This window comes from Vanacampus margaritifer, chromosome 14 (genome assembly GCF_051991255.1).
Source record: "Vanacampus margaritifer isolate UIUO_Vmar chromosome 14, RoL_Vmar_1.0, whole genome shotgun sequence".
NCBI classification, from domain to species: Eukaryota; Metazoa; Chordata; class Actinopteri; order Syngnathiformes; family Syngnathidae; genus Vanacampus; species Vanacampus margaritifer.
This window is the reverse complement of record NC_135445.1, coordinates 132,270-157,326: the sequence shown is the minus strand read 5'-3', so window position 1 is coordinate 157,326 and position 25,057 is coordinate 132,270. Positions and strand designations below refer to the sequence as shown.

Here is a 25,057-nt window from a genome sequence, read left to right as displayed (position 1 = left end):
GGGGGGGGCAAATATCAGGCAGGCAGGCAGGACGCACGTCAACCAGGCGGCGGCGATGATGTGACGTTGGCGTTCATCTGGCCGGGAAATCAGTGCGACAGTTGTGGAATGAGCTCATACCTGGGGAGGGAGTGTTCAGGGAGGGGGAGCTTCGTCGGATTCCCACACACGAGACACGTCGCGCCAACGTCGAGAGCGCACATGAAGAAACATGAGCGCACATTATAACCTTTACAAAAAGGTAAGCGCAAATCCCATTTCTCACGGCTCAGCGCTTTGCAACACAAAATGCTTCTTACAAAACGGCAACGTGCTTAGCAACTCCAAACATGGCAAGAATGAGCCGCGGTCGCTGAAGAAGTCTGAGCCGCTGATCTCCATTTCTGCCGATCTTGATTTTTTGGTTCATAGCAAGCGTGTGAAGGAGATCTCTCCAATAAAAAGGAGATCATCATTGAATAAAATGCTAAAGAAAATATTTGAACACTTAAACATGTTTGGTCCTTTGCTAGCAGTTTCAATCAACATGAACAAAAGTTTATTCCAAAGTTAAAATGATTTCTGAGAATATTTTCAATGAAAGGTTTTAACAAGCTCAAAAGTACCCCAAAAATTGTTTAAAAAGATGAACTTTAAAAAATAATACAATAAAAAGTAAATTGAGAGAATTTGTCAATTGACGGCGGTTTAAAAAGGTAAACAACGTGAAGGTCAAGAATTAAAAAGAATGAAAACTTGAAAATTAAATTAACATCAAAAGTGAAAAAAAGATGTTGCTTGAGCAGGTTTTTAAAAAATAGATCCAAATTAAAAGTGAATTATAAAAATGAAAAAGTTGCAACAATTTTTTGTACAATTAACTTTATTTAAACAGCAGTTTTGAGTATGGACATTGTATACAACATTAACACGCACATACAAAAAGGATATACAGTACAAGTACAGTATAAGCTAAACAATTAAACGAGAAAGAGATTTTTAAAAATATCTTTTTCACACAAAAAACTATAAACAATAAATAATACAAACTGTCACTGGGAGATAACATTTGTGTTACAAACAAAAAAAAGAAAAACAGCAAGGCATTTTTCACAATTTTATAAGCAGAGATTTTGAGTCCCCAAAAGTCATCGTCGTGCTACGTCACTCGATGACGTCAGCACGCCTCCAATCACAAGGCACGCCTATCGAGCACCTGCATGCCGGGCGAGCGTGTACTGTCCCTTTAAGCGATGGCGTGCACGTCAACAAAGTCAATCCCGGCCCGGCCCGGTCGGTGCAGTTCCTGAAAAGAAACTCGGCAACCAGACGGACTCGCACGCGTCGCTGCCGTCAAATCAAGTCAACGCTTGTCTTTGGAAGCGTGGGAAAAGTTGGGGGAGAAGTCTCCTTTGCGGAAGTACCTGCCATCATGCACCTGTCGTGAGCGACGGCGGCCGCTTCCGGGTTGGGCGCGCGCGCACGAGCGTGTGGACTTTGGCGGTTGTCTTCGAAGAAAAAGAAACATGTCCGTCAACGAGCTCTACACGACGGTGAGTCGGACGAGGCGAGCGCGGCACAAGTTGCTTAGTCAAGGGAGAAGTCATCGCTCAGTTAGTGACGCCGGTGAGCGAGTGATAGTGACGGACGAGCGCGCGAGAGCACCTGCCGCTCACCTGCCGTCATGTGGGCGACGCAGACGGGGGGGAAGATGACGCCATACTTCCCGTTTGGGCTCTGTAATCGGGTCGGTTCGCTTTTTGTGTGTTCCAGGAAGTATATTCCATCAAATAGCTACTAGTAAATATTCGACGAAATAACGACGTGAGCACTAACTAGTGAGGAACTGGTGAGCAGAGGTTGGTTGAGTAGTCGTAAATCAAAAATACTCAAGTACTGTTACTTAACAGGTTTTGGAAGTGAGCGCAACTTTTTTGCTAACTGTAGGGATTCACGCCAAGGGCCACCTTCAATCATATGATCAATAAGTAATGCTATTGATAAACGTCAAGGTATGGATCATGTCAATAATTAGGAAACGGATAAATATCAGTAGCAGGCGACATGACTTGGTGTACATTTCCAAACTTAGGAAATCACAATGTCCCATCCATCACTGGTGAGCCTTTCTTTAGAACAGGCCCGCAATCTACTCGAGTTGTCCTTGGGAGTTGCTGGATGCTGCTCAAGAACCAAAGGACTCAAGTGGAAAGCGCAGCGCTGAGTAGTTACTGAAGAGGAAGTATTCCGTCAGCAAAAATCTGAGGTGGGCAGAGTGGCCCAAAATTGTACTCAAGGAAGAGTAGCGGTATTTCAAAGTAGCATTACTCAAGTGGAAAGTAAAGTAAGTAAAAAGAGTACAAGAAGAAAAGAATACACAATTACTGAGTAACTGTTTGAACATCAAGTCTGATTCATTTTTAAAAACAATGCAAACAGACAGACAAAAATCATAAAATGGTGTGCAAACGCTGGCATCTTCCAATCATAAAATCAAAAATAAAACAACTTTTTGAGCTGGCGCAAGCACACACGTTAGCAAAAGCATGCGCAATCCATTCCCAAATTGTGGCGTAGCTGGCTTGGCGACCACAGGTGGCACTTTGTGAAAAAGCACCAAGACTTCATCTTTCTGTTGACCCTTTGGGGTTCTCAACATGCCTGCCAGTCTTCAACCAGGGCCGCATTTCCTGACGGCAAATCCAATGTATGGATGCGGCGGCGGCGGCGCCGGCCAACCACTCTAGTCCAGCCCAATAGAGCCCAGTGAGAGTAGCGTTTCTTTCTTCTTCACAAGGAAGAGTAAAAAGTATTTTGTGGTCAAACTACTCTCAGAAGTACTTCATTTTGTTCTTCAAAAAGTTACTCAAGTAAATGTAACGGAGTAAATGTAACCCGTTACGTTACGACCCACCTCTGGTAAACATACAATGTTATAACATGCTCCCAAATATAGTTAAGCCGTTTATGGACATTGTGATTTCCTAGGAATGGTGTTGAAGTGATGATTTGAATGTCGATGTGGATGTGGATGTGGAGTGTTGCATATTGATAGTTTGAAGTGGTCATTGTTGATGATGATTGTAAAAAAAAAAAAAAAAGCACCCAAAAACGCATCTGATGAGGCACACTTGCCTCCTTAAGTCCTCGTGCGCTGGCGACCTTCGTGCAAATGCGCACACACCAACGCACGCAACTCCATCTGCTTTGTCTGCCACCCGCAGTGCCGGATTAAAACGAAGGCTGCGGGTCCTCGCAACAAACACTCAACAGATGACGAGCAAGCACTTAGAACACAGCAGACGCAAGACAACACACACACACACACACACACACACCAGTGTGATCGGCTGCGTGCTGGTCGCCATGGCGACCTCGACAAATATATGACGGCAGTGTTTCCCACACCATGTGAATACTTGGGCGGGCCACCCAAGTCAATTGGCCAGCACCCAACACGTTTTCAAGAAAATGTATTAAAAATCTCTTTAAAAAGAAGAAAACGCGACCGGATATACCGCATGTAACATTAGTTTGCCGTCACTCACTTGTGGGTCGTGTTGCGGCTAGAGGAGACGTAGTAACGGGACCGAGACCCACCTCCCGTCCAACCCGCCTCCCGTCCCCACCGCCGGAGTCCACACACCCAAGTAGATTTCAAATCTGCGGGAAACACTGGACGGACTGGCAAAATGAAGCCAGCGGCGGCCATCTTGCGTTGCCGCTTGCACCCAACTGGAATACGTTCATTTCTCCCCCGCATTTTCTTTCTTGCGTACTTTCTGTCAGTACGGCGAAAATGTGCATTTCTTAAGTAAGAACGCGATGACTCATTTTGCTACCAATTAAATAAAAGCAAAGCCCATCAGGAAGTTTTTTTTTTTGTTTTGTTTTACCGAGGCAGTCGTTTGAGTGGCAGCCCAAGCATGATGTCACTTCCTGTCTCTAATGTCACCTTGCCTCCATTGTGGACTTTGGATTGGATGCCCACTTCCCTATATCAGTCCACGCCCTCTTTTCTTCTTTTGTGCTTGTGATGTGCCGATGCCGATTTCCTGGCATTCCTCTAGGCCTTGAGCTCCGCCCCCTCTTGCTGTCGTCCTTGTGGCAGCAAGTTTGAAGCCGCACAAACCTGCACAACAGCTTCTTCTTTTCCTTGTTGTTGTTGTGAAAATGCCCTCCCCCCAAATAGGCCTCCGCCGTTGTTGCGTGCTTTTGTTGGGAGATTAATTGACGAGAGGCCCGAACCCTAAACCCCCCCCCCCCCCACCACCACCACCACTCATCCTGTGGCCGCACGCTGCGCGCAACGCTTGCGTTCTTCAGCTTCAAGTCTTGACAGTTTGTCTGATGCTGCCGTGGAAGCGTGTGTGTGTGTGTGTGTGTGTGTGTGTGTGTATTTGAATGTGTGTCTGTGCAGTCTACAAAAATAACCCAAATTAGGTTAAAAAGGGACTGACCCAATGTTTTGGTTTATTCATTTCAAACAAAAACAAGCCATTGTTTGAGGAGCGACTTGACGTTATTTATTTCAAACAACAAGTTGGTTCAAATGAAAAACCCACAAAACAATCCTTTTTTGGGGGTAATAAAAACCCTCCGTTTTTTGGGGACCGACACTACTTTTGAGGGAAACCAAAAAGTCCAACCCAATTTTTGGGGCTTGTTTTATGGGTTCTTCATTTTGCTAACTAAATTCCAATTCTTTGGAGTGATTGGTTGGTCCCACCTGTTAGTGTCAACTTGTTTGCTTTCAGTATACGCGGGTATGGATCCCGGACGAGGACAACGTGTGGCAGCCGGCCGAGATCAGCCGAGACTTCAAGCAAGGGGAGTCGCTGCTGCACCTGCGGTTGGACGACGGCACGGTAAGCGCAAACCTCTTTTGTGAAAGGGCCGAGCGGCCATGACGACCTTCCGAGCGGCCATGACGACCTTCCGTGATGAACTTCCGACCTTCCGTGACGACCTTCCCGTCCGTCTCAGCCGCTGGAACACCCGGTGGGCCCCGCGATGCCGTTCCTGCGCAACCCCGACATCCTGGTGGGCGAGAACGACCTGACGGCGCTCAGCTATCTTCACGAGCCCGCCGTGCTGCACAACCTCCGAGTGCGCTTCCTGGAGTCCAACCACATCTACACCTACTGCGGTCAGTCGCTCACGCCTCCTCCTTCCTTCCAGTTCAAAGGTCACCCTGGAACCTTCGCTTTGACGCTTGACCCCGCTTTGAAAAGGTCAAACTCGGCTGTCGCCGGTGACGACGAGCTTCTCGTCTCTTTTCCGGAGGGGACGTTGAAGCGCAGTCTGATTGGTTGCTTGCGGAGTTGAGCCAACGAGCCGCTAACGACAATTAAAACACAACAAGAACATTTATACTGTGTATTGATTGAAACAACGATTTTCTTCATCTTTTCTTTTCACGTCGATTGCCTTCAACGGGAAAAAATGCTGCTAAATCTTTCAAATAAGAATATTTTATCACACGATAGCATTGATGTTTTTGCCCACGTGAGAATGGAATATTGGCCAGACGTGTAAATATTTTGGGGCATTTGGCGTTGCCGTTGCGTGCGTGCCACCGCTGATATCGGCTGCCGATCTCCGTGTGGCAGGGATCGTCCTTGTGGCCATCAACCCGTATGAGGAGCTGCAGATCTACGGCGAGGAAGTGATCAACGCCTACAGCGGTCGGAACATGGGCGACATGGACCCGCACATCTTCGCCGTGGCCGAGGAAGCCTACAAACAGATGGGCAGGTGAGAGAAGGCGGCGGCGGCGGCGGCGGCGGGGGCGGGGAAGGCCTCGCCACCGCCTGCCGCTTACACCGGCCGCCGGCTTGTGTTGGTCAGGGACGAGAAGAACCAGTCCATCATCGTCAGCGGCGAATCGGGAGCCGGCAAGACCGTCTCCGCAAAGTACGCCATGAGATTCTTTGCCACCGTCGGAGGATCTGCCAACGACACCAATGTCGAGGAGAAAGTCCTGGCCTCCAGTCCCATCATGGAGGTCAGTCCAGGCCAGTCCACTCTCGTGGATTCTCCATACTAGTCTAGTCTCGTCCAATCTTCTAGGGAGGCCTCACCAGTCCAGTCCAGAATAGTCCAGTCATGAGTGTCAAGTCAAACTAGTCTAGTCTAGTCTAGTGCCTCATGTTTCACAAAAGTAAGTCTCGTCCAGTCTGGTCTACACCAGTCTTCCTTTCTTTGTACTTGTCCCGGGGTTAGGCCATCGGGAACGCCAAGACCACGAGGAATGACAACAGCAGTCGCTTTGGGAAGTACATCGAGATCGGCTTCAACCGCAGCTACCACATCATCGGCGCCAACATGCGAACGTACCTGCTTGAGAAGTCCAGGGTGGTCTTCCAGGTGGGTCGGGCTCACAGACCACTTTTGTTTCCTGTCTTGCATTGTCTTGTCATACGCAGAGGTTTGAAAAAAGTCGCCAAAGGGAGGAGAGGAAATGTCGGAGATAAGCGAGTGGGCGGGGCAGGGCGGGGTCTGTTTTTTGCTCTGATCTTTTTGTTGCTGCTGTTGCAGGCTGAAGATGAGCGCAATTACCACATCTTCTACCAGCTGTGCGCGTCCGCCTCTTTGCCGGAGCTGCGAGACCTGAGCCTCAGTGAGTTTTCTCCTTCCCAGTTCTGCTCTCAGCTTCTCACAGGACTGGACTCGTCGGGACCCGACTGATCCGGAGTGTGAGACGCTCGCTCATCCGGGAGGGATCCGCTATCAAGTCGCCGGCCGAGGTGGCTCGGGCATCTCTTTTGGATGAGGCGTGGTGGGCCACGTCCCATCGGCAGGAGACCCTCCAGGATTTTTAAACCCGAACGGCCTCTGCTACTTTTTTCTTGTTGTGTTGACAACAGGCGGCCAGCAAAAAGTGGGAGGGGCTCTCAAATACTCACATGCTTTTACATGACCTTGCGTGAGACGTCAAGGTTTTGCCTCGAGAGTGTCACAGGCGCGACTGGATCCCTTTTCTCTTGTTTGCCGCCAGCCAGCGCCGAAGACTTTGTGTACACGTCCATGGGCGAGAACATCTTCATCGAGGGCGTCAACGACGCGGACGACTTGGACAGGACCAGGCAGGCCTTCCGACTGCTGGGTGAGTCGAACCCCGCTCGGTGAGAGGGAGCCATTATCCAAAATCGGGAGTCTCTTCTTTGAAATGATTAGTTATCACGTTACGATAATTGTGGGGAGGTTCCCAAAATTAAGTCATGATATTGTGTGTGTGTGGGGGGGGGGCTTGGCCAGTCATCTTGTTTGCTCCCACTGAGCAAACCTACACATCGCTGAAAATATGAAGAGGTGAGACATTGGCCACGCCTCCTCCCCAGTGGCATCATTGCTTTTTTTTCATCGGCATTATTTCTAGATTCAGAGTTGCGTGCTCACATTAGGGAACGGCACGTAAGTGAAGGATGTGAAGTTGGTGCTGTGATTGCAGGACTCCACTTTTTAAGTATCCTGGTCCATGTAGTGAAGCGGGCAAAAAGTCCAGATTTTTGACGGTATGAGCAATTTATGGGAGGGATACGGTTGCAGTGGCCAAAACATGCCAAATTCAACTGCACTCATAAGCAAAGCACCAAACAAATGGAACACAACCTTGTGCTGCTTTTAATATCACGACATGATGGTGGTCCATAAAAAAATATTGCGCTCTTGCCATCGTTCGTTGCATCCTACTTGTTGCACATTTGGAGAGCGGACTGTGACGTAGTGCCGGTTAGTCTTGTGGTTCGCCGCGCCTGCGAGTGACGATGGACTTGGACCAAACCTTGTGCGTCTTCATCTCCGTGCGTGTGCGCAGGCATCAAAGACGCCAGCCAGAACGCCATCTTCAAGGTCCTGGCGGCCATCCTGCACCTGGGCAACGTGGAGATCTTCGCCGAGAGGGACGGCGAGTCCTGCCACGTCTCGGTGCCAGCTCACTTTGCTTTCTCTCTCTTTGTCACATTTCGTTTGCGTTTTTGGGGCCGAGTCCGAGCCTGTCGGGAAAGACCAAAGAGCAAATCCTCTTCCGGACTATTTTGCCGTCGTTCTCTCAAACGTCCGCTTTCCATTTCAGAGCGCCGACATCCACCTGGCGCACTTCTGCCGGCTCCTGGGCCTGGAGCCGGCCCAAATGGAGCACTGGCTGTGCCACAGGAAGCTGGTGACGGCGTCGGAGACGTACGTGAAGAACATGCCGGCGTCGCAGGCGCTCAACGCCCGCGACGCGCTGGCCAAGCACGTCTACGCCCGCATGTTCGACTGGATCGTGGCGCACGTCAACGTGGCGCTGCGCACCTCCTCCAAGCAGCACTCCTTCATCGGCGTCCTGGACATCTACGGGTACGGCCGCCGCCGCGCCCGCTCGCATCCCCGCCCGGCTCATGGCGTGTGGCCCGCAGGTTCGAGACCTTCGAGGTCAACAGCTTCGAGCAGTTCTGCATCAACTACGCCAACGAGAAGCTGCAGCAGCAGTTCAACTCGGTGAGGCGCCCGCCGGACCGCTCCAGACCACGGACTCCAGTCTGGTCCGCTTGGATTTATTAGAAAGGGGGCGGTGCAATTGAATCAATTCCCGAAACTCGTCTCGCTGTAAATTTAAAGGACAACAAAGTCACGTGTGAAGGCGAGCCGCGCAATCTTGTTGCGAATGCCGAGTCTGGTGGGCAGGACCGGTGCTGTGGTGGTCCCTGGAGATACTCAAAATTGTCCCCTTTTTTTTTTTTGCTAGACCAAAAAAACAGCGTCTTTTCGAAATGGTGGCGTCTAAGAATGAATAATCCGTCATTTGTACTTGCTCACCAGAATAAAAATGATTGTTAAGAACAGTTTGGAAATGAACACAAAGAGTGAAAATCAGTCTGGTTAGACTTCAGTCTTGTTTTGTGTCGAATCTTAAACTATTTGTCCCCATTATTGTTTGAATTTAGCACGACTTAAAGGCATGATTTTCAGCAGTTAGAAGTTCATATTTTGTCCAGAATGAATTTGATCACTTTTCCATGAACAATGCTTTCAAAGCAAGTGGGGACACTCCGGCGTTTCGACCCCGGACGGACTACACCGCTGGTCAGCAGGCACGAAAAACGAGCAAAATGAAGCTAAAGTGGTTCTTCGGACGTAAAAGGCAGGATTTGACATTTGAAAGCAAAAACTAGGCTGAGCTTGAAATACTTCCTGTTTTCCTCTTTTTTTAAATCTGGTGGCAAACAAAATAGTCTTCTAGTGGCTGACAGTGGAACTACAAAATAAGTGGGAGGCGAATGAATACGTTGTACCACAAAAATGTGTGAAATGGCGCGACTGTCAACCCGTGACGGCGAGGGTGTCATTTGCCCTCATTTGGGAACGTTCTGCAAAAGCGTGCGACTGATGCGCCGCGTGTGCACTTGCAGCACGTCTTCAAGTTGGAGCAGGAGGAGTACATGAAGGAGCAGATCCCGTGGACGCTCATCGATTTCCACGACAACCAGCCCTGCATCGACCTGATCGAGGCCCGGCTCGGCGTGCTGGACCTTCTGGACGAGGAGTGCAAAGTCGGTGGCTTTCTTCTCGCTCTCGCAAAACCAGACGGGACTCGGGTGGCGCTCGGCCCGCTCGTATCTCAAATTGTCTGTTGTCAACGCCCTCGTAACTCAGGGCGCCGCTCGGCCCGCTCGTATCTCAAATTGTCTGTTGTCAACGCCCTCGTAACTCAGGGCGCCGCTCGGCCCGCTCGTATCTCAAATTGTCTGTTGTCAACGCCCTCGTAACTCAGGGCGCCGCTCGGCCCGCTCGTATCTCAAATTGTCTGTTGTCAACGCCCTCGTAACTCAGGGCGCCGCTCGGCCCGCTCGTATCTCAAATTGTCTGTTGTCAACGCCCTCGTAACTCAGGGCGCCGCTCGGCCCGCTCGTATCTCAAATTGTCTGTTGTCAACGCCCTCGTAACTCAGGGCGCCGCTCGGCCCGCTCGTATCTCAAATTGTCTGTTGTCAACGCCCTCGTAACTCAGGGCGCCGCTCGGGCCGCTCGTATCTCAAATTGTCTGTTGTCAACGCCCTCGTAACTCAGGGCGCCGCTCCATTCTTGTCAAATGGGAACTTTTGCTACTCGTCATCAAAATTGAAACCTGCTTTTATGCCAGCTTCTCCTTTTTGACAGCCTGGTTGGATTGATATGAATATTGTGGCCTTTTGGATTCTGATGAGGTTTAGTTGTTTGGGTTTCCTTGTGCGCTCTTGCAGGTCCCCAAAGGAACGGATCAGAACTGGGCTCAGAAGCTGTACAAGCGGCACACGGCCAACGTCCACTTTGAGAAGCCTCGAATGTCCAACTCGGCCTTCATCATCATCCATTTCGCTGACAAGGTGAGGGTCGGCCCCCGCCAGGAGGGTTCTCGCGTTGACGGCATCTTCAATTCCATCCCCAAAACTCTCAATTACAATTCTTGAAAAAAAAAACCTGTTCATTTTGGGAAGTCATTTACTCTCCTAGTTAAATGTTTATCTGTATTTTGGGGAGAAATTTTAGGGTTTATTAAAAAAAACAACAAATCATTTAATTGGTCGTCAATTATATGCAAGTTTTCTCCCACCAATTTATTCGGGTTCCACAGAACCGATAGATCGGTCCATCTTCTGATAGGATCACTGATTGGTTATCGTTTTCTTCTTCTTTATTTTTTCTCAACTTGCTAATTGGCGAGAGGACGTCAACAAGTTGTTGTATTCATCCCGACGAGTCTCAAGACGCTATTTTGGGTCATGTGACCATTTTGCCACTGGTTGACAGCAAATGACATCACGATGGCTCAGGTGACAACCAATCACGGCTCAGCTTGCCAATGTCGGAAAAGAAGTGAGCTGTGATTTGTTGAGCACCTGTGATGTCATTTCCCATCAATGACAAAATGGCCGCCGCCACAGACGTATCGCGACAAGTGTTTTTTGCTGCTGAATCATTTGAATGACAATCGAATATTGATCAGGATGCTGCGTTTCGGCACTTCCGATTGTCCCCCAAATTGCGATGCGGCCTCTAGGTGGCGTACGAGTGTGCCGGCTTCCTGGAGAAGAACCGGGACACCGTGTACGACGAGCAGATCAACATTCTCAAGGCCAGCAAGGTGAGTTTGCAAACGCCTCGCTCGCACCTCCCGCCGGGTGGCGCCGTCTGTCGATATCGTCATCCATTTCATTCACCGTGTATTTTTCTTTATCGGAATTTTGACCTGCCATCGGAATTGCTCTCAAAAATTCCTAGCAAACGAGTTGATTTAAAGTCAAAAGAACGACAAATACTAATTGCCAATCAATTGTAATCGGATTGAGATGGAGTCCGACCTTGGGCCTTCCTGGGTGGAGTTTGCATGCTCCCCCCGTGCCTGCGTGGCTTTTCTCCGGGTACTCGGGTTTGTCATGCATGGCGGCTTCATCCAACGCTCCAAATTGTCCGCAGGTGTGATTGCGAGCGCGGGTGGTTGTCGGGCTGTGCGTGCCCTGCGATTGGCTGGCGACCAGTTGCGGGCGTGGCCCAAGCCGGCTGGGATAGGCTCCGGCAACCCTTGTGAGGACAAGCGGTTAAGAAAAGAAAGTCTCCAACATGAAACCCTAATGCTACCTAGTGGCAGAAAATTCTCCCAACACAAATCTATGATTGCATTTCTCACACTCACTAAATGTTGACTGCATTTTTGGCTTCAAATAACTTTATGAATTCATTACTATCAAAAGAAGTGAAATTTACAACCACATTTGTATTTGATAAACAAATGTGTCCACTTAATAAGAGTATGAAAAGTTGAAGAAAATCTATTGTACATTTTGAACAGATCAAAAGTGCCTTTCATTTGTGATTAAACAAGAGTTGGCTGTGAAAAATCAGGATGAAAACATTTCAAATCCAGTTTTATGAGAAGCAGTTTTTCAAATTGAAAACCGACTTTTTTATTCGAAGAAATTGTTGCATTATTTGAGCGATAGTTCCTCAATTGCTGGCTTTTTATTAAATGTACTTTCAGTTTTTGATGGATACGCAGTGGCCGCGTCGGGAATGATTCCCAAACATTCCCAAAGGATTCCGAGTCGCCTGAGACAGAAAATCAAATTCAATCAAGGTCAATTTCAGGCTGATTTTGGCTCTCAATTTCCCGCCGGCGGATTTTTTTCTTCATCGCGGCTCAAACTGAGCACATTTTGATGATGACGACGATTTCTTCGACATTTGCTTGCGTGTCGAAGCGCGCAGTCCGAAAGCGTCGAAACAAAGATGGATTGATGATTGATCTTCAGCTTCAGCTGGTGGCCGACTTGTTCAGCGGCGAGGACGACGCCCCCAAATCCGCCAGGGTCAACGTGCGGCCCGCAAAGTCGGCGCCAAAACCTCACAACAAAGAACACAGGAAGAGCGTCGGCCTGCAGGTGAGTCAGCCGGCGCCGCCCGTCACGTGCGGCCGTCACGTGCGCTCTCACGTGCGCTCTCACGTGCGCTCTCACGTGCGCCCGTCTTCAGTTCCGCAGTTCTCTGCATCTTCTGATGGAGACGCTCAACGCCACCACGCCGCACTACGTCCGCTGCATCAAACCCAACGACCACAAGGAGGCCTTCTCGTGAGTCCCACCTCGGCTGGCCAGAAGCTCCTCCCCTTCTGCCCACCGTCGCTGGCGTGCGTCCCGTCAAAGATAACATCGCGTTAACGTGTGCGTGCAGGTTCGACTCTCATCGAGCCGTGCAGCAGCTGCGAGCGTGCGGCGTCCTCGAGACCATCCGCATCAGCGCCGCCGGATACCCGTCAAGGTCCGTCCGTCCGTCCGTCCGTCCGTGCTGTCATGACATGATTTTCAATAGAAATGTTTTTTCTGCACGAACCCTCATAAAATGGGCAAAGTTGTTGACGAGAGTTTTCAAGTGCTTGTTTGCAAAAGTCTTATTTTGGAGAAAAAGTCGTCTTTGATGGAGAAGTTCCTAAATTGGCAAATATTAACTGTTGACGGGCTGGAATGAAGAATTTCAAGTTGAAGAAGATCTCGAAACGATGATCGACTATCGAAACGATTATGCGATTATGCAATAGTTGTTGATTAATTCTGATCATCAATTAGTCACTGATTACTCAATGGTCAGGATAGTTATTGATTCATTTGAAAAATAATTAGTTGTGGATTGACTGAAAATGTAGACAATAAAAAAAAAACAAAAAAAAAAACAAGGTCTAAACATTGAATTGATTCTCCAAACAGCAGTTGGATGATTTGATAGATTTTTCATTTTTTTCAGTTTTGGCCTGTAAACAAGCAATTGGAGTCTTTTTCATTCCCCCTCAAAAACGAGCCGCGATCGCGACTGCGACTGTCGTCTCGTTGCTGGCGTCGGCAAACGTGACGCAGGCGTGTGCACGTGTGTGTTTGGTGCGTCCAGGTGGACGTACAACGACTTCTTCAGCAGGTATCGCGTGCTGATGCCCAAAAGTGACGTGTCGTGTCCGGACAAGAAGTTGGTGTGTCACAAGCTGTTGGAGAAGCTGATTAAGGTGACAAAGTCCAAATGCGCTGGCTGCAACTTTCGCCTGAAAATGTTCTTTCGTCCTCCTTGAAAGAATGCAAACAGCTGACCTTTGACCCAGTGACGCCCCCCCACCCCTGCGGCTTTCAAAAAGGGCATTTTGCTCAACTTCGAAGGCCTTCGGCGCCATTAAAAGGCTTTCAAAGCAATGTCGAGAGGCTTCACAAAATTCAACACGTCCCTCGCAAAGAACTAAACAAATTGCGCAAAAGAGAAAGCGATAAGAAATGTGATGGAAATTGATTGTCACGGCCGCCGTCCAAGTGGGCTGAAACTGGGGCGGTCTCTGCATTTGAGCCGACCTCTGACGCACGCGGTGAGCAGCAGCAGAGGCTTGCGCTCGCTCGGGGATCATTTGGCCATTTGGCGGTCGCTGGCCTTATCGATCGATTGACGGAGCGATTGCTTTTGTCTGGCCAGGACGGGGACATGTTCCAGGCGGGAAAGAGCAAGATCTTCTTCCGGGCGGGTCAGGTGGCCTACCTGGAGAAGTTGCGAGCCGACAAGTTCCGCGCCGCCTGCATCAGCATCCAGAAGACGGTGCGCGGGTGGCTGCAGAGGGTCCGCTACCGCAAGATCCGCAAGTCCGTCATCCTGTTGCAGAGATACGGACGAGGGTACCTGGCGCGCAGGTCGGTGCCCGCGGCTCCTTCCCGCAACGTTCTTCTTGCAAAAGTCAAACGGGGAGAAAAAGAAACCATGTTGGGCTGCAACTAACCATTATCATCTGATGAGCTTCATTTTTTTGAAATGGATTTTTCCGTCTATCAAAAGTGAAGATGAAATTCCGATGGAAGCTCCCGTTGTGGAAAATGTCCAAAATCAGTTTCCCAGCTCGATTAGTTGCCAGCATTTTTCTTCCACGAATTCAAATCATGTTTGGCTTCAGCCCTCATCCAAAAAGCAGGAACAGCGACTTTTGTCGGTGACCTCTGACCCCCCCCCCCCGCAGGTACGCGGAATACTTGCGTCTGATGCGCGCCGCCCTGGTGTGCCAGAAGAACTACCGCATGGTTGGAGAGCGCCGCGCCTTCCTGAAGGTGCGACGGGCCGCCGTCACCATCCAGGCCTTCGCGCGCGGGATGTTCACGCGCAGGATCTTCCAGGAGGTAACGCACGACATCGGCGTTGAACGCGCGCAACAATCGGCAGCAACTCTTTTCAACAACTGACTTGTTTTGTTTTTGACTTTTTTTGGTCTCATCGACCAATCGGCGTGTGAGACTTTTGTTTCGAGAGACGTCATTTTTCATGGCCGACGCCGATTATTAGTAGTCCAGGAGGCTGACGGGCCATCTTCATTTTCATAAAGCACAAATTGTTGGCGTCCAAATTTGGGCAAATAGTAACAGCAGCTCTTGTTGGTGTTTGTATTCGTGCGCTTCACACTTTTCTTTTCTTTTCTGTTTTTTCAAAATCGCAGCTCTGAGCAGGATCAGCCTGACGGTAAATGGATGGCTGGATTCCCCTCAAATGTCATTTTGCAGCTTCCGTAATTGAAAGTGCATCGTAACTGTTAGCTGAGGATCCACTTGATGACGTCATCATTGAGCTGCTTTCCCAAAAGCATCTGCCGGCCATTCTTAGTGCCACGTTGGCGACTTTATTTTTGGCAACGAATTCTCCGTCTTCCCGATTTCCCAATCCAAATGTGTTCGTACTCTGCGGCCTGCATGGCAAAGACAACGTGTCCTCCAGAAGTGGTTTTGAGGAGGAGGACGTCAGAAATGCCGAGCAGGCCACGCCTCTGCTTATTTGCCGACAAAAGGCGCCATTGTGACGTTGTCCAAGGTGGTCACGCGCCTGCGCTTCCCTCTCGCCAGTTCCTGCTGCATCACAAGGCGTTGATCATCCAGCGCTGCGTCCGCGGCTGGCTGCAGAGGCGGGCCTACCGGCGCATGCGGGGGGCCGCCGTGGCGCTGCAGTGCGCCTACAGGCGCTCGCGGGCGCTGCGGCGCTACAAGGCGCTCAAGACGGAGGCGGGCTCGGCGCAAGGCCTGAAGAAGCTCAACACGGGGATGGAGAACAAGATCGTGCAGCTGCAGCGCAAGATGGACGACCGGGTGAGCGACGCGCCCTTTTGCAGACTCGGCTTTCGCGAATGAGCGCAAACGCGGGCTGAAGGGCGTGTTGCTGACGCTGCGTTTGGCGGCGGCAGGGCAAGGAGCACCGCGAGCAGAACGAGCAGCTGCTGCGCGCCAACACCACGCTGGGCACGGAGCTCAGCCGCGTCCAGCAGCAGCTGCAGCAGCTGCAGCAGACGCGCAGCCAGCAGGGCGGCGCCGTCGCTCAGCTGACGGCGCTGCGGGCCCAGCTGGAGGCGCTCGGCGACCAGCTGGACGGCGCCCGCTCGCAGAAGAGCCAGATGGAGGAAAGCCACCGCCACGAGAAAGTGGCCCTCACGCAGGTGAGAGCGTGCTAGCGCCGTCCCGCCCCAAGATCGCCGCCGCCACGCGCCGTCTTTTTCTGGGCAGCGGGTGGCCGAGCTGGAGAAGGAGAACGCGCTGCTCAAGAGTCAAAAGGAAGAACTCAACCAGAAGATCAAACAACAGTCCAGTCGCGCCCAAGGTCAGACAAACGCACGCTCCGTTTCAGGGCCGCTTGCGATGGCGCCATCTTGTCTGATTTTGCCCATCGATCAATGACGTTGATCGGCTCCGTCAAATAAGACATCGCAAATTATGCTTAAGGTTTCCATGCATTTCAATCCAACCACAAATATCAACCTTTTCCAGTGACCTCGTCTTCTGATCAAATCGCTGATTGACGGGTGTCGTCTTCTTTTTTTTTTCAAACTCTGTGATCGGCACAACAATCGTGAACAAGCCGAATATGAGCAGTCGAGAAGGACGACGGTCGACGTCATTCATCGGCGGTCAAATGAAAAATGTGGAAGCCAAACCAACCCGTGGTATCGTTTGTGTTTGTGTTTGTGTTTGGGCGTGTGCGGCGTGCGCAGAGGACGTGGGAAGCGCGTTGCTGCGCGCCGAGATGGACTCCGAGCGCCGTCGCTACCAGAACCTCCTGAAAGAATATTCCAGACTGGAGCAGAGATACGACAACTTGAAGGAAGAAGTTTCTCTGGCCAAGGTGGGATTTTTTTTTTTCTTTTCTTTTCTTACCTTGCCCTTGACCTTTGACCTCCCTGCAGTTCCAGCCGGGCCACCAGAGAAGCTCGTCCAATCAGAGCAGCCTGGAGTCGGACTCCAACTACACGTCCATCTCCACCTCCGAGGCGGGAGACGCCGACGACGCCCTCCAGCTGGTGGAGGTGCGAAAATTCCAACTCCGTCAAGAAGCCGCAAACAACTCAGACAAAATTCCAGAAAGAAAAAAAAAAACTCTAACAAAATTCCAACTCCATCAATAAGCCGCAATCGTGTGTTAACGCCGATTAATCACACTATTAATTGATCCTTTGGCTTGACAGAGGATGCTTTGAAGGTTACAGAGGTCGCGTCTGAGCAACAAACGGAAGCTTTCAAGTCGAGCCTTTCATCGAAGTTTGCGTAGATTTGCCCAGCGCGCGTGTGCGTGACGCGCGTGTGCGTGTGCGCAGGAGATGGGCACGGACAAGGCGGCCATGGACATCGGCATCTTCGTCAAGCTGCAGAAGCGGGTGCGAGAGTTGGAGCACGACAGGAAACAACTGCAGGCCAGCCTCAACAAAATGGAAGAGGCCGCCGCAAACAAGGTGAGGGAGGGAGCGAGGGAGCGAGCGAGGGAGGGAGGGAGGGAGCGAGGGAGCGAGCGAGCAAGGGAGGGAGCGAGGGAGCGAGCGGCGGTTGGCACATCAACGTCACGTCAACGTCACGTCGTCACATTCCAAGCTGGCGAATCTCCGTTTGACGGCAGCCAATGGAAACAAACAAAGACGCCAGAAAACAACGCGATCTCCATCGAGCGGGTCGCACGCGCGCCTCCTTCCACTCACTCGAACCAAATTTAGCGGCAAACGCGCCGGCTTGTCTTCAATCGTGTTTCGCTATTTGCCGGAGTTCGACTTGTTGCCGACGTGCTCTGAAACGGGAAGCCGGCGACGCAAGCGGCCTTCCTGCTCATTGACTTTTTTGCTTTGCTCTTTTTCCAATGTTCCGTTTGTTGTTGGGGTCGAACCCGATGCCGCTTGCAGGACAACGAGGAGGAGGCGGCGAGGAATGCGAAGAGCGCCGGCGAGCAGGACGCGGCCGACTTGGCCTACAACAACCTGAAGGTAGCGCAAATCCCGGCCGGCGCCGCCAGCTGAGCTTTTGTGACGCGGTCGACGCTCGCTCGGCAGCGGCAGGAGCTGGAGCGGGAGAACCAGAATCTGAAGAAGGACCTGAACCAGCTGCGGCTCAGCGTCGGCCAGCAGGCGGCCGACGCCTCGCAGCAGCTGCGGGACGCCTACGACGTGGTGATGAGTCAGCTGAAGGCGGCCAACGAGGAGCTGGACGCGCGCAAGGAGGAAGTGGTCATCCTCAGGACGCAGATCGTCGGCGCCGCCGCGCACCAACGCACGCAGGTCCGAGGCAGCGGAGGTCGCAGGTCACAAAGGCCTTCAAACCATGTGGCCGAGCTTCAGTGGCAGAAAAAACACCAAGCAATTGAAACACAAAGAAAATGCAGTCCAAATAAATCGGACCGAAACAAAAGCGCAAAAGCGCCGACCTGCCGATCGCCAGATGGATTTTGTGATCGACTCGAGGGAGTTCGCCACGACATCAATCTGGGGGGAGGCGGGACATTGTGGACAAACCGTGCCCAACCTTTGCGGTGACCAATCACGGGCGGCCACGGGTGAAAATGTGCTCTTCGATCTGGTCAAAGGGGGCGGAGCATCAACATCTTTAGCTTAGCCGCTAAAAAGCGCCTCTCGCTGTTCGACAAGGAAACGGCGAGAACGGAATTCAATGCAGCGTCCGTTGGTCCGTGTTTGGTTTGATCGTTTCCCTCGGCCTCGGGTTCGTCACAGCTGAGCTGCATGTCCCGCCCCCAAACACAATGTCGCTCTGTGGTTGGCCTGATCGGTGGAAATCAACGCGCTCGCTACGATAGTTTGTCAACTCGCAAATGCCGAATTGCAGAATTCAAAACATAAAACAACTTGAGCTGCGAGCTTCCTCGCCATCGCCGCCGCGGGAACCTTCCAAAATAGAAACATTTTTGCCAGGCCTAAATTATGTGCACTTTCTTTCCAGCCGCAAAAACATTTTCTTTTCAAAGTGCGCGTCGCCACGGCAACGGCCTGCAACAACAAAAACATTCTTAAAGCTTTTACCTTTAAAAGTCCCTTAAAAATGGCTCAATAAATTCAAAATGGCCGACGTCCCGTTTAGCATATGGCTACAAAACGTTTTCCGAGTTTTGGTTTGGACCGGTGGTGTCAAAGCTCCGCCCCTTTGTGAGCCTCATCTGGGCGCGATCCGGCCGCCAGATGCTCCAAAAAGCAAAAAGCAAAAAGGCAGACCAACATAAATGGCAAAAGTGGCGGTTGGGAGGCGTCCAGCAGGTGGCGCTGCAGCGTAATTGCCTCACATTGTTGCGTTCCAGGAGGCGGACGAGAGCGCGGACGAGGTTGACGTGGCGCCGCTGCCGTCGGACAAAGATCAGGCCCTGCTGGTCTACCGGCGCGTGTGCCAGTCCAACAAGTAGGTTGCAGCGCTAAGCCCCGCCCACACGCCTCCTGCCACGAACAGCGCAGCCCGCTGCCTTTCTCTCGTGTCACTTCCTGTCCCGAGGCCCACGGCGGCGACCCGAATGAGGACGGAGACGTTTGGCTCAAGCAAGTCAGCGGGTCCGCATTTCCGGACCTCCTTTTTCGTCTTCTTCTTCTTGCTGCTCTTGTGGTCGTGTTTGTTGTGGCGCCGGCGAGGACGTGACCTGATGTGACCTGACGTGACCTGACGTGACCTGACGTGACCTGACGTGACCTGACCTGACGTGACCTGACCTGACCTGACCTGACCTGACCTGACGCTGCCTTTTTGCGTCGCAGGCTGCTGGAGTGCGAGCTGGAGTCGCAGGCGCGTCAACGCGGCGAGGAGGTGTCGGCGCTGCGTGCCGAGGTGGAGACGCTGAAGGAGGACGTGGACAAGAAGCAGGAGGCGCTCAACTACGCCACCTCGCTGTCGCCCGAGGCACTGCTGGAGTACAGCGTGCAGCTGGAGATCAGCAGGCTCACGAACGACAACCTGGTCAGCGGCTGCGGGGATTTTGCTTTGGGAGTGCCGGCAAACGGGCCACTTTGGCAAACGTTGGCCTTCGGACGGCGAAGACGCAAAAACGTGTTCGCGTCTTCAAGTCGGCCCAAAACTGCTGACATCAGCAAATGTGTCCAACGCCGTCATTGTTTTGAATCCTCCAATTTGCGCCTCCCAAGAGTTCTTCTCAAAATTGTTGGAAGCGAACCCATTTGGCGTTTTTACCCGTTTGCGGCCAATGAAAGGAAAACACACGCAAACATTTCAATCAATCAATCGATCAATGTGCAACATCAAATCTTTTCCTGTGATGTTGCGCAATCGTTTTTGGAACTCATTATTGAACAACATCACAAACAAGTAGAATTGGCTAATAAACGACAGTTGCGCTTTTCTAAGACATTTTCATGTCAGATTGCATTTGATTTGATTCGAGGACAATTCAAGGACGTGGCGGGTGCGCTGTTGTGGGCGGGGTCTCATGTAGGTTTTGTGCGCAGGACCTGAAGGAGCTGCTGGAGAAGCTGGAGAAGAACGAGCGCAAGTTGAAGAAGCAGCTCAGGATCTACATGAAGAAAGTGCAGGAGCTGGAAGGTAAGCGTCGCCGTGACGAGCGTCGCCGTGACGAGCGTCGCCGTGACGAGCGTCGCCGTGACGAGCGGCGCCGTGACGAGCGGCGCCGTGACGAGCGGCGCCGTGACGAGCGGCGCCGTGACGAGCGGCGCCGTGACGAGCGGCGCCGTGACAACCATGACCGTAACGGCGCGTCGCTGTGACGTCCTCAGTGAGCCACGGCGGCCGCGCCAAGTCCGACTTGGGTCGTCACGTGACGCTTCAACGCAAGGAGAAAGACTTCGAGGGCATGCTGGAGTACGACCAGGAAGACGAAAGCCTCATCGTCAAGACGCTGGTCACAGGTCACGCGCACGCTGCACCGACTCGCGTAAACCTCGCCGTCGCGCCGTAGAAATGGATTTGCCGTTTACAGTCCACAAATTGCTTTCCGAGTTGCTTCATATTCACATCCATTCATTCACGGAAATCCTTTAGCCAACATGAAACGCTAATGCCACCTCGGGGCAGAAAAATAGGACACTTTGAAGTTGAACATGACCAGAGACCCAACTTCAAAAAGTAACGTTTTGTGGCGCACGCTATGGAAGTGATGATTTAAAAAGTTGTGTGTCCAATTTCTGCCAAAGAAAAGCGTCCGATGTGGCCTCTCGCGTGTGTTTTTTGCAGACATGCATCCCAGCATGCTCGCCGGCAGCGTCCCGTGTCTGCCGGCGTACATCCTCTTCATGTGCGTCCGCCACGCCGATTACGTCAACGACGACCGCAAGGTGGAGTCGCTGCTCACCGCCACCATCAACGCCATCAAGCGCGTCCTCAAGGTCAGACCCCGCCTCCCGGCGCCAGCCGCCTGCGTCCCGGCGTGACCCCGCCTCCTCCTCCATCTTGTGCGCAGAGGAACGAGGACTTTGAGACCACCTCCTTCTGGCTGGCCAACACCAGCCGCCTGCTGCACTGCCTCAAGCAATACAGCGGGGACGAGGTGATGGCCACGCCCACTTTTCAAACGCACGCAAGCGTTGGCATGAAATGGATGCGATGCGCTAACATGAAATGACGACGCCGTATTAGGGCCACGTGTACATTATTGATTGATGGATTAGTTAATGTCAAAGATTTTGCGGTTGACGCAACATGACATTTTTGTTACCCAAAAGTTGAGGTCAAACGACATTTTGAAGTTGACGCTTGGCGTGCGCTTGGCGTGTGCGTGTGCGCAGGCGTTCATGGTGCAGAACTCGTCCAAGCAGAACGAGCACTGCCTGAAGAACTTCGACCTGGCCGAGTACCGCCAGGTTCTGAGCGACCTTTCCATTCAGATCTACCAGCAGCTGGTCCGCATCGCCGAGGCCGCCATCCAGCCCATGATTGGTCGGTACTTTTTGCCGGTGGCCTTTCGCAGGTTTCCCAACAAACGTTGGCTTTCGCTTGCGTCTCCGCCTCCTCCGTCTTCCACGACAATTCTTTTCCAACCCGTCCCTCCGTCCGTCCGTCCTCCTTCGACTTGCCGCCACTTTTTTGCTTTTCAACTTCCTGCTACTACTTTGTGTCCATTACTTCCAAATGTGCCACCGCTCGTGTTGCTTCATGTTTGCTTTCGATTTTTTCAATTAGAACTCCATTTTGTTCTTTATTTTGGACATGCAATTCCACCCTTGGCCACTCAGCGGCAGCACAGGAATGTTTCAAACCCTCCGTTTGAAAGAAGAAGAGCACAAAGTGTTTGAGGCTCATTTTGGCTAAAGTAATTGGAACAAATGTTTCAATTGATCGTTCATAAGAAAGTCCAGATTATTATTATTTTTTAGACCATATTCGGTGACGTCATCAAAGCACAAACGTGCATTTTGCAGATTGACGATCAATCAATTCATATATCGACATGTGAAAACTTGCAAACCACTTGAAAGGAACGATTGTCCTTTTCGGCCTTAAAAGGCGTTCAAAAAAGGTTTGTTGTTGGCCGATGGTTAGCCGACTGTGACCCGGGTTCGATTGCCGGCCCATGTGGTTCTTTCCTGCAGGTCAGTCCCGCTCTCTCACCCATTTCCCGTCAGCTGTCTTTTTTGACGAAAGGCTAAAATCCCCAAAAAGAGACTTTAAATCCATTTTTAAAAAGGCTTTATATTGTCCGGTGAAGGTCAACGTTGAGGCAGAAGCGGAACCGATGAAATGAAATGAAATGAAATGAAATGAAATGAAATGAAATGCAGGAGCTGACAAGCGTCCGTCACTTTTTTGTCTTTTCTGTCCCATGTTGCGTCAGTGTCGGCCATGTTGGAAAGCGAGAGCATCCCCAGCCTGGCGGGGGTCAAACCCGCCGGCTACCGCATCCGCTCGTCCAGCGTGGACAAGGACGGCGGCGGCGACGGCGGGCGCTCGGGCGGCTACACGCTGCAGGCGCTGATCCGCCGGCTGAGCCTCTTCGACGGCGTCATGCGCGAGCACGGCCTCGACCCCGAGATCGCTGGGCAGGTGGTCCGCCAGCTCTTCCACTGCGTCAACGCCGTCACGCTCAACCAGATCCTGCTGCGCAAAGACGTCTGCTCGTGGAGCGCCGGCATGCAGCTCAGGTGGCCGCTCGCCTTCCTCTTTGCCTGCCGGACTTTTTTTTCATCCTTGAAAACGCTCCATTTCCTAACAGCCGCCGTGTTTTGACACCCATTGAAAAGACGTACGATGCTGCCATCTGCTGGCCATAGTCGGTGGCTGTTTTCGCTGCTCAAGACGTTTCGCGGCCGTTCAGGAATGGAAAAGAAAAAAAACGGAATTGACCTTATTGGTGGTATGCAGTGGGCGTGTCCTTACATTTTGCCGGTAAAAGAGTTAAGAAGGCGCAACGATTAATTGACAGCTCATCCATTATCAAATGAATCAGTTTGAGACTCGATTCATTGTTTATTTGAATGTCAAATGATGAAAAATGTCCAATTTGTGTGTGTTCCTTCGTGATATGAAAACGTTAGCTTTAACTTTGCAACTTTGCTCACATTTCTCAAGCATCATTTATTTACATTTGTGCGCAATTTGAAATCATTTCAACAAAGGTACGGACATTTCGTTTTATTTTTGCAGCTTTTTTTTTATTCATCCCCCCCAAAAATAATCGGGAGATTTAATTGATGACCGAAACGATTATTTGGAGGCCGAGGTAGCTTCTTTTTTTTTTTTTTCTTTTGCTTCCACTTGCATGAAATGAATGTCAATTTTCTGTCCTCTCATTAATTTGTTGGCCGGCCGACGCTGTTCTAAAAGTGTGTGCACGCGTGTGCGCAGGTACAACACGAGCCAGATGGAGGAGTGGCTGCGCGCTAACAAGTTGTACCAGACGGGGGCAGCGCAGACGCTGGCGCCCATCATCCAAGCCGCTCAGCTGCTGCAAGTCAAGAAGAAAAGCTCGCAGGACGCCGACGCCATCTGCTCGCTGTGCACCGCCCTCAACTCCCAGCAGGTGGCCCCGCCCCCCCCAGCGTCCTCCTTGTCACGGCGCCGACTGACCGGCGCCGCCGTCTTTTGTGCTTGCGTGCAGATCGTCAAGATCCTCAACTTGTACACGCCGCTCAACGAGTTTGAAGAGCGCGTCACCGTCTCCTTCATCAGGAACATCCAGGTCGCTCGCGCGCGCACACACGCTGCGTCCACGGGAGAATCGTGTGTGTGAAAGTCAATGTGTTCGTGCGTGCGTGTTAACGAGCGTGTCCGTGCAGAAGCAACTCCAGGACCGCGAGGCGGGCGAGGCGGGCGAGGCGGGTGAAGTGGGCGTGGCCAAGGAGGCCCCCCAGCTGCTGGTGGACACCAAGCAGACCTTCCCGCTGCTCTTCCCGTACGCGCCGTCCTCCCTGGGCCTGGAGACGCTTCACATTCCCGCCTCGCTGGGACTCCACTTCCTGGTCAGGGTCTGACCTCACTTCCTGCTGGCGGCGCCGGCCGGAGGCGGGAGGCGGGCCCTCGCCCGTCCATCCAAGAGGAGGAGCAGCATTTGCCACGGGTGCTTTTCAAACTTTTGGGAGCGACGTTTGGACTCATTTCGTCAAATACATTGAAAGGGTCTCATTTTGGAGCGCCACATTTTGGGTGGTCGTCGTCGACATGTTTTTCATTCTTTCATCAACTCCATCGTTTTCAAATCCCTCCCTCGTGATTTGGGAGCGTCACTCAATCAAGTCATGGTTTTAACCCTGCAGCCAACATCGTCGTACATGTGAAAAAATGCAAAATTGGGAGTCATGCTTTTAGTCCAGTGGTGTCCAAAGTGGATCCTGGAGGGCCGGAGTCTTGCAGCCTTTGGATGTTTGTGATTCCAGTGGACTGGATTATGCAAATGAGCTTCTGGTGCGTTGGGGACCAGAAACATCCAAAACCTGCAGGACTCCGGCCCTCTAGGAGCCACTTTGGACACCACTCTTTTAGTCCAAGAGCAGGAGTGTCCAAAAATGTTTCGTCCAAAGGCCGTACAGAAAAATCCAAGAAAAACATTTTTACTTGAATTTATTGAGCACACCAAAATCAGCCAATCAAGCAAATGCATTTTTTTTTTTAGTTTTTTGTTTTTGTCCAAAGCGCTTTCTCCAAGGTTTGGAATTTGATCCGATTTTTGAGGTGGTCCAGGCCGTGTGACCAGCAGCAAATATCAGACCCGTTCTGTGCAGCCGCCGCCGAATCCGAGCTCCTCCTACTTCACACAAAACACATTTTTGGATATTTTCACAATTGTTGCAAGAAAACCTTTTTGCTTGTTTTTGCTTTGTCTTTTTTTTGGTACCTGCCGCTTGAAAAATGGCC

General features: G+C 51.4%; 1 protein-coding gene and 1 long non-coding RNA gene across 5 annotated transcripts; one reads left to right on the top strand and one right to left on the bottom strand.

The window, feature by feature from the left end:
• Window positions 1–153: 153 nt before the first annotated feature.
• Window positions 154–25,013, top strand: myo5b (myosin VB). 4 transcript variants are annotated; one of them, XR_013296649.1, is made up of 40 exons: window positions 154–241; window positions 4,737–4,847; window positions 4,966–5,128; window positions 5,592–5,736; window positions 5,830–5,986; window positions 6,205–6,348; window positions 6,520–6,601; window positions 6,980–7,087; window positions 7,799–7,908; window positions 8,057–8,322; window positions 8,382–8,463; window positions 9,375–9,515; window positions 10,205–10,327; window positions 11,002–11,085; window positions 12,251–12,379; window positions 12,471–12,568; window positions 12,669–12,755; window positions 13,377–13,488; window positions 13,941–14,152; window positions 14,473–14,629; window positions 15,344–15,583; window positions 15,679–15,927; window positions 15,995–16,088; window positions 16,480–16,610; window positions 16,672–16,791; window positions 17,080–17,214; window positions 17,653–17,733; window positions 17,800–18,024; window positions 19,053–19,150; window positions 19,498–19,696; window positions 20,203–20,296; window positions 20,488–20,619; window positions 20,945–21,096; window positions 21,171–21,257; window positions 21,496–21,646; window positions 22,542–22,848; window positions 23,552–23,726; window positions 23,805–23,885; window positions 23,983–24,518; window positions 24,643–25,013. XR_013296649.1 is itself a non-coding variant. In XM_077585791.1 (39 exons), exons 1-39 carry the CDS (start codon window positions 212–214, stop codon window positions 24,175–24,177), a joined length of 5,487 nt encoding a protein of 1,828 aa, XP_077441917.1. In that variant the 5' UTR covers window positions 154–211; the 3' UTR covers window positions 24,178–25,013. The 4 variants fall into 4 exon arrangements, 3 of the variants coding, with proteins under 3 accessions (XP_077441917.1, XP_077441918.1, XP_077441919.1); XM_077585791.1 differs by having other exon boundaries at window positions 23,983–25,013; XM_077585792.1 differs by lacking the exon at window positions 154–241 and adding an exon at window positions 1,192–1,532 and having other exon boundaries at window positions 23,983–25,013.
• On the bottom strand, window positions 1,225–1,952 carry LOC144063867 (uncharacterized). The gene is made up of 2 exons (XR_013296650.1): window positions 1,404–1,952; window positions 1,225–1,326 (listed from the first exon to the last, which is right to left on the bottom strand). It is a non-coding gene; the product is annotated as an uncharacterized LOC144063867 (long non-coding RNA).
• Window positions 25,014–25,057: the final 44 nt, after the last annotated feature.

Excerpts from the sequence above, each read along its gene's own strand:
- myo5b (XM_077585791.1), top strand. The coding sequence starts at position 212 with ATGAGCGCACATTATAACCTTTACAAAAAG. Across the intron at positions 7,088-7,798 it reads GCAGGCCTTCCGACTGCTGG|GCATCAAAGACGCCAGCCAG; the intron begins GTGAGTCGAACC and ends GCGTGTGCGCAG. Across the intron at positions 23,886-23,982 it reads CCTTCATCAGGAACATCCAG|AAGCAACTCCAGGACCGCGA; the intron begins GTCGCTCGCGCG and ends GTGTCCGTGCAG.